The following is a 12,529-nucleotide window of genomic DNA, read 5'->3' on the forward strand; positions in this document are numbered from 1 at the left end:
GAACTAGAAATACCATTTGACCCAGCCATCCCATTACTGGGTATATACCCAAAGGACTATAAATCATGCTGCTATAAAGACACATGCACACGTATGTTTACTGTGGCACTATTCACAATAGCAAAGACTTGGAACCAACCCAAATGTCCAACAACGATAGACTGGATTAAGAAAATGTGGCACATATACACCATGGAATACTATGCAGCCATAAAAAATGATGAGTTCATGTCCTTTGTAGGGACATGGATGAAACTGGAAACCATCATTCTCAGTAAACTATTGCAAGGAGAAAAAACCAAACACCACATGTTCTCACTCGTAGGTGGGAATTGAACAATGAGAGCTCATGGACACAGGAAGGGGAACCAACATCACACTCCGGGGGCTGTTGTGGGGTGGGGGGAGGAAGGAGGAACAGCATTAGGAGATATACCTAATGCTAAATGACAAGTTAATGGGTGCAGCAAACCAACATGGCACATGGATACATATGTAACAAACCTGCACATTGTGCACATGTACCCTAAAACCTAGAGTATAATAATAAAATTAAAAAAAAAAAGAAAGACAAAAAGAACTGCATATAAGCCCTGTGCTCTCAGTTAACAATTCTGAAACCATTGTATGTGTATGCTGGGAGGTGAACAAATAAGTAAATAAATAGATGACAGATGGTGGGAGCCAGATTCCTCATGATTGATGTGGTAGGTGAAGGCTAGTGTGTGAACCATGTAGTGATAGGTGAGAGAAATATCAGTATGAGCCCATGTTTAGCTTAATATAGATTGAAATGGAGATTTTACGTATAGTTATAGATATGCATGTATTACTGGCTAGTATCATACATATATTTTTTTTATTTTTATTTTTATTTTTTTTTAGAGATGGGGTCTTGCTATGTTGACCAGACTGGTCTCGAATTCCTGGCCTCAAATGATCCTCCCATCTCACCCTCCCAAAGTGCTAGGATTACAGGCATGGGGCACCATGCCTGGCCAATATTTCTGAGTGCTGTCTTCTGAGAGGGCCTAGAAGCAAAGACACCCCAATAGTAACAAACAGAGCCAGTGTCTAGATCTTTGTTTCCAATACCATTCTCCAATAAAAGGAATCAGGGCTCCTTGGATAAATGGCTGATTCTAGGGCTGGGGGAGGGAATATACAAGATGAGCCTAAAGCATCTTGTAGGGTAGGAAAGCAAGAAATGCTCAAAAGAAGCAAACAAACAAAGGAACACAGGAACCAGTGGAAAGAGCTCTCAATGGCCAAAGTAGAACAATTTGAGTAACAAAATAATGTACTGTTGGATTATGTCCCAAAGTATGAAATAAATATCTATGAATTCACACTGATGTAAATGAATGATTGAATAAACAATATGTGAGAGATAATAGACAAATCTCTTGTACAGAAGAATTCCAGATAATGTATGCAGATTCTCCCCACTCAAGGAGCTAGAACAGAACTGCCCAATCCTTAAGTGTGGAATTGACCTAGTGACCTCTTTCGAAAGAGTACAGTAAAGAGCAGGGTGGGGCAGAAGGAAGAGTAATCGTACTGTGGAGAAACCTGATGAATATCAGCTCAGCCAGGTGATCAAGATTAACATCATCAGTGATGTCATATTGACAGCATGCATCCTTGATGTGATGTGATGAGTGGAATACCACTTAGCTCTGTGATCTTCCTTCTCTAAACCCATGAATTCTGTTTAACCATGAGAAAAATAACAGACAAACTAACATGGAGGGACAGTCTACAAAATACCAGACCACTGTTCCTTAAAACTGTCAATGTCATCAAAAACAAGGAAAGTCTAAAGAGAATTGACAATGAAATGTAATGTTGGCTGGGTGTGGTGGCTCATGCCTGTAATCCCAGCACTTTGGGAGGCTGAGGCAGGTGGATCACTTGAGGTTAGGAGTTTGAGACCAGCCTGGCCAACATGGTGAAACCCCATCTCTCCCCAAAAATATAAAAATTAGCTGGGTGTGCTGGTGCATGTCTGTAATCCCAGCTACTTGGGAGGCTGAGGCAGGAGGATCACTTGAACCTGGGAGGCAGAGGTTGCAGTGAGCCTAGATGGCGCTACTGCACTCCAGCCTGGGTGTCAGAGCAAGACTGTCTCGAAAAGGAAAAGAAATGATGTAACGTGGCACCCTGGATGGGATTGTGGAGGAGAAAAAGCATATTAGGTAGAAATTAAGGAAATCTGAATAACGTATGGACTTCAAATTATAAGTATCAGTATGGTTTTATTGGTTGTGGCAAATTATGCTATAACAATGTTGAAATGGAGGATATTGGGTACAAGGTATAGAAGAACTTCCTGTAATATTCTTACAATTTTTCTGTACACCCAAAGTAAAAAGTTTATTAAATCTTAAGAAAATCAGAGATTGAACAATTAAATACCACGTTAAAAAAAAGGGAAAGGAAATCTTGGTATCTGATAAAGTAACATTCATCACCAAAAAAGTATTAAGAGATGAAGCAGGACACCATATATGCAAAAGTATAATTAAAACACAAGCAATGAATATTTATGCACTGAGTACAGAGATACATGCTTAAAGCAGAAAATGTAAGAGATTCAAGAATATCTAGAGAAATTCACTTTAAGGATATCCACATCTAATATGTGACTTATTTATGGCATACCAAGTGAACAAAGTTAGTAAGGCTATAAAAGAACTAATAACAGTAAAGACAGATCATGTAGATATATATTAAACTCTGAATTCTAATAATAGAGAATATAACTTTAGAGGAACATCTGAAACCTTTACAAATATTCTCTATATCTTACGTCATGAAGAAAACCTCAATAAATGCTAATTGGTAGAAATAATAGTAAAGGCAGCATTCTTATAATGCAGGTATTTAACAGAAATTTATAAAATAAAAACCCCAAATACCATTCCACTCTGAAGTTAAAAATATTTCTAAACAACTCGTGACTCAAAGAAAAATATCAAATAAAATCAGTTGGGTATTGTGAAAGTAACTATGATTAATGCATATTATGTTAGAATCTATGAGATACAGCTAAAAGAATTATCAGTCAAGTTTATAGCATTAAGTACGTATGTAATTGAGGAGATAAAACTAAATGAATTAAACACCCAGTTAAAAAGTTAGAAAAAGGAAAACAGAGTAAATCAAAAGAAAGCAAAAGGTAGGAACTGATAGGAAGGTAAAAGCAAAAGTAATGCATTAAAATACAGAAAAATAGTAGAAGAAACAAAAACCTGGGTTTTATTTTGAAAAAATAAAAAATAAAAGAAATAGACAAGCCACTAGTGAATCTAATCAATTCAAAAGGAAGAAAACACAAACATGCAAAATTAGACATCTTTGGGGGAAAATCTGAAAAGGAGGAAAAGTTTAAAAGTCACAAGATGATTTTCACAATTTTAAGCAAATACATATGAGAATCTAGATAAAATGGATAACTCAGAAAATACAACCTATCAAAATTGACCTGAGTGACATTTAAAAAATAGAGAATAGTGAAAAAAGTAGCAGAGCACTGCTACTGAATGCACCAAGCCAGGCTGGTGGAATTCTACCAAACTTTGAAGATCAGTCAATACCAATATTACTTAAATAAGTTCAGAGCACTAGAAACAAATAAAAACAAAAAGCTTCCAAATCGATTCTTATGAAATAAGTGTAATGTATTTTACAAAACCTGATATTGTACCAAGAACTTTAGATTTATGAATATTGAGATATACATCTTAAATAAAATATTGGCAAGCAATCCAAATGAACATTAGACAAAAATAATACATCATAATTCAGTTTTATTCCAAGAATACACATTTTGTTCTGTTTTTAATGTAATTCATCACATTAATACAGCTATTATGAAGAATTACATGATTATCTTCATAAATGCACAAAAGGACTTTGACAAAATTAGTACTGATTCATGTTGAAAAACACAACAAAAAGAAATTAATGGATTTCCTCCACACATAATATATATACTTTAACTCAAAAGCTTGCATTTTACTTAAGGGAAACACTAAAGGCTTTGTCACCAAAATCAGGAACAAGACAAGGATGCCTACTATCTCATTACATTCAACATTGGGATGGAGGTGTTAGCTAATGCAGTTAGAGAAGAGAAAGCAATTCGAGACATTGGAATTGAAAAGGAAATAAAAATAATCTTTATTTTCAGATGCAATTGTTATTTATCTGAAAAACCCCAAAGTATAAATGGTGAAATGACTACAAATAATAAAAGAATTTAGTAAAATAGTAGGAAATAAAATTAATATATAAAAATAACTTTTGTGTATATAGACAAAAAGCAGAGAGAAGCTAAAATGGAAGGGACAATCCAGTATATGGCAGCAAAATGATAATAAAATACTTAAGTGTACATTTAGCATAAGTGTCCAAGATTTATATGAGGAAAACTCACAAAACACTACTGAAGAAAACAAAATTGAACAAATGTAAAGGGAACCTTGTCCTTGGACGGAAAAACTTAGCATCATAAGGATGTTGTTTAGTCTTCCAAGGTTAACTTAGATATTTAATAAAATCACAATAACAATGTCCTAAATATCTTCTGGGCCAGACAGGCCACTTAGAAAGTTCACTTGAAAGGATAAATGAGAGAGAATAGTTACAAAACATATGGGGAACAGAAAAGCCAAAAGTGTTGGGTGTGGGTAGGATTAGATCTACTAGATATTAAAACTTACTTGTAAAAATCTTTATAATTAAAGTAGGACGGTATTGATGCATGAATAAAAAGACAATGTAACAGAACTGAAAATCAGAAATAGACCTCATTATATATACAAATTTAGTATGCTACGGAGGCCGCACTCAAAATCAGTGAGGATATAGAATGGAATTTTTAATAAGAGGATTAGGATAATTGGAGAGTCATATGGAAAAAGTTAAATGAGATTGATATCTTATACCTTTCAACAGCATAAATTCCAAGTGGATCAGATATTTATAGACTATGTAACTATACAAGTAAAAAAATAAAACATGGATGAATACCTGTATAATCTTTGAGTGGGAAAAACTTTCTAACTATGACTTAACACCCAGAAACATGTTATAAGGGAAACAGTACTGCTAAAAAAATAACTTTTGCATGGAAAAGGAAATCATAGACACAATAAAAAGATAAAATGACAAGCTGGATTTACATGGCCAGATTGAGTGTTTAAATAAGTTATTTACTGATGAGGAAGTTGGTAGCTTTAACAAGGGCCGTCTTGGGAGCATGTGCAAGGTCAAATCCTAATTAGAATGGACTGAGGATGAATGGGAAATGAGGAAATAGAGGTTGTTGGTGTCCACAATGCCTCTAAGAAGTTAGGTAGAGGGGAGAAGATAGGGCAGAGTTGAAGTGGGGGAGGAGGAGCAGGACTAATGGAGTGGAACTGACTTGAGGCAGGTCGCACAGGTGAGGGCTTACTGTGTGATCTGCGTCAAAGGTGATTTGCTCCTACCTTTGTGAAGTTTTGAGAAATTATAAAAATCATCCAGGTTACTACTAAAAAAGACATCAAGATCAGCAGCATTTTTTGAAGCATCGTATTTGAGGACATGGCGAATGTCCTAGGAGAGATGACACAAGAGAGGAGTCGTGAGAAGTGAATCTCTCTGTACTCACTCATTATTTTATTTATAACTTGTAATTTGCCTCCAAAATTTTGTTCTCCTTTTGTGAGTCACTCTCTTCTTTCCCTCTCCTAACTAACAACTCATACCCCCAATCCCTTTGTCTACCTATTGGATACTTCTTGTCCAGGTTTCACTTAGGATTGTTGCTTCCTCCTTCCAGGACCCTGAAATGGAAGTCAAAGTTACTTTATAGGTTCTCTTAATGCCCTCTGTATTTTCTTTCTTTTCTTTTTTTTTTTTTTTTTTTTTTTTTTGAGACGGAGTCTTGCTCTGTCGCCCAGGCTGGAGTGCAGTGGCGCAATCTCGGCTCACTGCAAGCTCCACCTCCTGGGTTCACGCCATTCTCCTGCCTCAGCCTCTCCGAGTAGCTGGGACTACAGGTGCCCGCCACCATACCTGGCTACTTTTTTTTTTTTTATTTTTAGTAGAGACGGGGTTTCACTGTGTATTTTCTTAGTTATGAGACATAGCAATTACGATGAAAAGCAGAAAAATTAATTCATCAGCATGTCTTTTGGGGGAAGACTAGGGATAGTGGATGGAACCACCAGAATATGCTCGTATTACAAAACATAATCTGTAAAATGCCTTTAAAGAAAGCCAGTCCTGTTAACTGGGCAGGGAAGTGGGATGGGTAGTTTTTGTTCTGTTGAACGCCAAGTCTGAAATTTGGAAATAGAAACTCCTTCAGGAATGAATTACTCTCCGTAATAAAGGAGAGATGATCCAATAAGGCTGGGCACTGCGTGAGGAAGGGGAAAAAGGAGATAGAAAGAGACGATGAGGGAGAGAGATGGAGAGAGAGAGAAAGAAGCTCCTCCATACCATGCCCATGTTAGCACTGTCATGGAGAACAGAAATAAAATTATATGATTTAAGTAGCTTATTTTAGGAAACAAAAATGTAAAGCCTTGCCTGTTTGTCTCTTACCAAATCCTCAGTGAAGTCTCAATTGTGTGAAAGCTTTTGTGCAAGTGGATTCATTTTGTGGAATCCAAAAAGTTCTATGTTTTGAATCTGGATGCGCAGAGCAAAATTAGATACTTCACAGGCAAAATGGAAGCGAGAGAACAAAGGATCAGTTTAGAGCTGGTTAACCTTTGAGAAGTCCAAGATGAAATTATTTTAAACAAGATGTAGTACACAGTTGCAACTCATATTGAATCACTACCTTCTGACTGATCTATGACTTCCCAATTACTGAAGCGTGGTGTGGGAGAACTTGTAGAGGTGTTGAGTGTTGAGACCAAATGAATGAATGCAGAAGAGAAGACAAGGGGCAGCTCTAATTTGTGTCACACACTATATTGCAAGAGATTGTTTACTTTTTAATTTCCAAAAGACTGTCAATTTCTGAAGAATTGGAATAATGTCTATCGCAGCATTGTATGTCCAGTGCCTAGCATGGTGCCTGACAGGCACAATATTTGTTGAATAAATAATTTCAAAACAGAATCCCGATTTTTAGACCAACTTCAACTTCTATCCACTGAAATTTCATATTTTCTCAGAATGTACAAAAAGCATGTCCAATAGGGCAAAGAAAAAAAAATCAGTCAAGGGGCTACTCTGACCCCTCCTGCCCCCAAGACTGATCCAGGTTTTCTGACTTTTGAGTGAATTTTGTAAAGTATGAGTTATAATGTCTCATCTGTTTCATTTTTCCTTGCCTAGAAAGTAGTGCGTATGGATATGTTTCAGCAGCCCTGAAAGAAAAGTATGATTGCTATTGCACTTTTATAAATCTTAGATTCTCAACCTCCTTTTCATAGATCTTTAAACTTATTCTGTAAAATACTGGGCACTTACCCAATAGGTGTCAGGTAGCACAGAATGCACTGAAAATAAGGAGAAGCAGCAAAATGAATGAAATAAACATTTATGTTGGATTAGAATACAGTAGTAGAAATACCAAATTCTTGTTGATCTCTGAAGAAACCTTGTTATTCTAAGCTCCTGAGTCTTTGCCCAAGCTGTGCTGCCTGAAATTCTTATTACCTCCTCCCTCACTGCACCAACACTGCTCAATCTCCACCATGCTTCCTGGTAAACTTGGAAAATTCCTATTTATTGTTTGGGTTTGAGCTTTAATGCCAACTGTTCTTTCCTCAATCGTTTTCATTGATAATTTATTCCTTTGTGCTCTTATAGTCTCGTATGCGTACCTTTGTAATAATATGTGCTATACTATTGTATCTCCTTATGTGAATGTGCCTTCATTAGACTGATGGACATTCTAGAGGAGATTCCCTTGGAGAGTCCCTCATTCGAGAGGAGAATCACCTCAGGCTGAATCTACCTATCTTGGATTGCTGATATGTCACAAGATCCCAGTCCTGACAACCAAGCAGTTCTGTGGTTCATATCCCTGGTCTGACATTTCCACTGATGCACTACCAACTTTGGTTAGAGTTGGCTCCTTTGAGTGTGGCCAGAGAGCTTCTTTGTCAGAAGGCATTTTACTGATGGCAGAGTTTTGGAAATTTATTAACCCCGTCCTCTATACCATGCTTATTTTTGCATCTATTTTCTACTTGGAACTCTTAATCAAGATCACATTTGTCTAAGCCATAAGTAACTGCAAATCAGACTTCTTCTTAGAATCCTATGGCCAGATAATCTCATTTATTCCGAAATCAATGTCTCACCTAGATTCTACTCCTTAGCTTGAGCTCTGCATATCCCAGTGTCTTTAAGATGTCTCCACTTGGAAATCCTCACTGGTAGAAGTGAGCTGAACCCAGCCTTTGCTGGCTTATGAAAGCCTATTCATGCACATTTCTTTCCAACTGCTCATTCAGTGACAGCATCTTGGTAGCTTGAAATAGGCCATGATGAGTACATTTGGATTGTGGAAATCATCAAAGGCTGTAAACAGGATTTTTGTTGTTGTTTTCTGGGAGAGCAGGTTTGTCAGTATACCCCTGCTCATAGGAATCTCAAAGTCAACTTGTCCAACTGCAATGTTTTTTCTTCTTCCAAGTGTCTTCTACTTTTTCTTCTTCCCATCTTTGTGAATGGTATCCCAAATCAGAAACTTGGCCACTGTCTGACTCACTTGTCTCCTCTCCTCATGCTTTTATATGGTCATCCTCAGACAGGATTGAATCAATGTACGGAGTCCGCTAGTTGTCTCTTTCATCAGCTGTAATAGAAACTTGTAGCTGGACATATGTTAGCCGAGATATACAACCTTTCCTGGCCTCTATTGTATTTGACTCTGGCCAGGACACTGAGTTCTCTGATATGTAAGCAGAGGCCATGTGTGCCATACCTCTTTCAGGTTCTCTTTCCTCTTCCTACTTGTGTAAACGAGAAGGGGCAGCAGCCTAGCTTAGACCACAGAAGTGATGACAATATCCCAGAACAGGAGGTTCTTAAACATTCTTTGTGACATGGGCCCTTTGATAGTCAGTCCTATGACCTTTTTTCCAAATACATAAAATAAAATGTATAGAATTATAACAAAAGCCAATTATACTGAGGTACAGTTATCAACATTTTAAATAACCTAATTTGTTATATAGTCATATAGCATTTTTTAAATTAACACACTAAATAACAAAATTTAGCAGCCAGGTCTTATATTTACAGTAATTTCAAAGCAATAATAATTATGAGTGATATTTCAAGATTTTTTTTAACAATACTGTGATATGAAAATTATCTGTGACTTCAAGTTGCTAAGCCACAGGCATTGCTAATACTACCGTCATTTGTTGTCCTAATTCATAATTGAAGAGATTGCTAAACTTTATTTAGAAGCTAGTGAAAATAAAGATGTAATTTTTTTCCTATTCAGGTTCACAGGCCTCCTAAATTCTGTGCATGGGCCCATTTGTGGACCTGCCAACCCTAGAATAAGACCACTGATGGGATAGCAGAGCTTGATGTCTGCCTTCCTGGATGACCTCAAGGTATACACCCTAACTAGATAGTTACATGAAACATAAAAATCCTATCTTGTTTTTTAGTTTAAGTCATTGCATTTTGGGAGTCTTTTTTTTTTTTCATGGCAGTCCAGCCTGTCTACATCTACCTATTAAGTATCTCTTCAATTTGTGGTTCTTTTTTTTGTCATTACTGTTGCTGTCTGGTATAGGTATTGCTGGGGCATTAACTGGGAATTGTTTCAGCTTTGTTTTTACACCATTACTGAGGTATAATTTACATTCAATAAGAATACATGAATTTTTTTTTTTTTTTTTAGATGGAGTCTTGCTCTGTTGCCCAGGCTGGAGTACAGTGGTAAGATCGCGGCTCACTGCAACCTCCACCTCCTGGGTTCAAGTGATTCCCCTGCCTCAGCCTCCTGAGTAGCTGGGACTACAACAGGTATGTGCCACCATGTGCGGCTAATTTTTTATATTTTAGTAGAGACGGAGTCTCACCATGTTGGCCAGGATGGTCTCGATTTCCTGACCTTGTGATCCATCCGCCTTGGCCTCCCAAAGTGTTGGGATTACAGGCGTAAGCCACCACGCCCGGCCAAGAATACATGCGTTTTAAGTGCACTGTTTTATGAATGTTGGCAAATGTTGACACCTGTGTACCCACCACAATCAATAAGTACCACCCCAAAGTGCCATTTCCTTGTCAATTTTGTCCTCCTCCTGTGAATGCCCCACTGCCCATGCCTAACTTGTTTCTGGCCCCGGATAATCACAGATTTAGTTTTTGGCACTACAGATGAGATTTGTTTTTCTAGAGTTTCACATAAATGGAATAATGTAGAACGTATTATTTGGTGTCTTTCTGGGACTTAGGATTATGTTTTTGAAGATTCATCGATGTTGCATTTATCGGTAGTTTGTTCCTTTTCATTATTGAGCAGTATCTCATAATATCTTATCTATTCCTCATTCGATAAATATTTGGGTAGTTTCAAGATTGGGGCTATTGTGAATAGAGCTGCTCTGAATATTAATGTGTGGTTCTCTATATGGACAAATGTTTTAATTTCTTTTTGGTAAATACCCAAGGGTGGAATAACAGGGCCATATGGTAAGTAAATGTTTAACTTTTGACAAATCTACAAAAAGCCTACTGGAATTTATTGCTCTTAATATGTAGGTAAATTTGGGGAGAATTGCTGTAGTAACAATATTGAGTTTTCCAATTCGTGAAAACAGTTTTTACCTCTCAGTTTGAACAGTTTGAATTTATGGAGAGTTGGTTTTATTTACTTTAAGGTGGGTCTTGAAAAGCCTGGGCTTTTTATACCATGCTCCTCCCTTTTCCTGGAACCCAAAACCTACAAACTTTGTTTCCTCCTTCAGTGAGCAACAGATTAAATCTCTACTCATCCAGCTGTTGTTCTGTGCTACACTTTGTGGAGTCTCCCTTGGGTACACAGAGCTCAGGGATCAGTCAAAGATTTGAGAGTAGATTTTGGGGCTTTTTCTTCTAAGCCCTTTCTCCTGGAATTTCCCTGGTCAATTGCCTTGAACTCCATCCGATGACATCTCCAGGCTGCAAGTCTGCAGTTTTCTGCTTGAATTCAAGTTGCTTTGCACAATACACACTGAGGTATATTGTCAGGATAAGAGCCCTTAAAGCTGGCTCCCACACAGCATGATTCCCTGCTTTTAAGTGTCAAATTTCCTCCAGTTTCTGCCCGTTTTTGGTCTTTTTCTAGTGCGTTCATATCATTTTTTAAAATATATTTTTTTCCAGTGTTTAATACTGTTCTATGAGAAATATTAGTCTCCTCTAAGCCACTCTGCCATTTTTTGCAGCTGGAATTTCCTAGTCCATTTATATTTCATATTATCATTGATATGTCTATGTAATTTTATCTTACTATTTGGTTTTTATTTGTCCCACCTTCTGTATTTCTATTCCATTTTCTCCCTTTTTGACTATTTTTTTTTTTTTTTTTTTGAGTCGGAGTCTCACTCTGTTGCCCAAGTTGGAGTGCGGTGGCAGTATCTTGGCTCACTGCAACCTCTGTCTCCCGGGTTCAAGCGATTATAGTGCCTCAGCCTCCTGAGTAGCTGGGATTACAGGCATGAGCTACCACACCTGGCCAATTTTTTGTAGTTTTAGTAGAGACGGGGTTTCACCATGTTGGCCAGGCTGGTCTCGAACTCCTGACCTCAAGTAATCTGCGTGCCTCAGCCTCCCAAAATTCTGGGATTACAGGCGTGAGCTACCGTGCCCAGCCCCCTTTTTGACTTCTTGTGTATTAATCAAAAATTCTAAAATTACTCTATTTCCATTCTCATTTAGCTTGTTATACAAACTACTTTAATAATTTCTACTCTATTTTGGAAATTTCAATATGCATCTTTGACTTAATGAAGTCTAATATAAATTGGTACTTTTACTAATTATTAGGAAATGAGGGACCTTAGAAAACTATACTCCATTTACATTTAACTCTTTCACATTTTCTTGCTATAGTCAGGCATTTTAGTTTTAGAAATATTTATTTTATTTTTTTTAGAGATGGAAGAGAAATATGCTGCCTAGGTTGGACTGGAACTCCTGGGCTCAAGTGATCCTCCTACCTTAGCTTCCCATGTAGCTGGGACTATAGGCACTCACCACTGACTGGTTTAACTCTAGGAATATTTAAAACACCACAATATATGTATATATAATAACATATATATATATGTATATATATATAAAAAATCCTTGTTCATTTAGATTTGTACATTTAGTTTCCTTCTTTTTCATTCTTCTTTGCCATTCTCTACTGTCATTTGGGAGAATTTATCTTCTGCTTTAAGAACTATCTTTAATATTCCATAAGACATCTTCTAGTGACAAATTCTCAAGGTTACATTTTAAAAAATCTTATTTTGCTTTCATTTTGAGGGTTACTTTTGCTGGCTGTACAATTCTAGATTGA

The 12,529-nt window shown here is 37.0% G+C and overlaps 1 protein-coding gene and 1 long non-coding RNA gene across 2 annotated transcripts in view; one reads left to right on the forward strand and one right to left on the reverse strand.

Moving 5' to 3' along the window:
- NXPE1 (neurexophilin and PC-esterase domain family member 1) overlaps positions 1-5,594 on the reverse strand; it is a 39,020-nt gene extending 33,426 nt beyond the window's left edge. Inside the window, exon 1 of the mRNA XM_032167462.1 lies at positions 5,496-5,594. Coding sequence (XP_032023353.1) covers positions 5,496-5,594 — 99 coding nt within the window. The remainder of the gene's footprint in view (positions 1-5,495) is intronic.
- Positions 1-9,977, forward strand: part of LOC116476965 (uncharacterized) — a 25,502-nt gene extending 15,525 nt beyond the window's left edge. The window contains exons 2-3 of the long non-coding RNA XR_004250311.2: positions 9,473-9,587; positions 9,881-9,977. This is a non-coding gene — a long non-coding RNA (uncharacterized LOC116476965). The remainder of the gene's footprint in view (positions 1-9,472; positions 9,588-9,880) is intronic.
- The last annotated feature ends 2,552 nt before the right edge of the window (positions 9,978-12,529 follow it).

Source organism: Hylobates moloch, unplaced genomic scaffold (genome assembly GCF_009828535.3).
Source record: "Hylobates moloch isolate HMO894 unplaced genomic scaffold, HMol_V3 SCAFFOLD_11, whole genome shotgun sequence".
NCBI lineage: Eukaryota > Metazoa > Chordata > Mammalia > Primates > Hylobatidae > Hylobates > Hylobates moloch.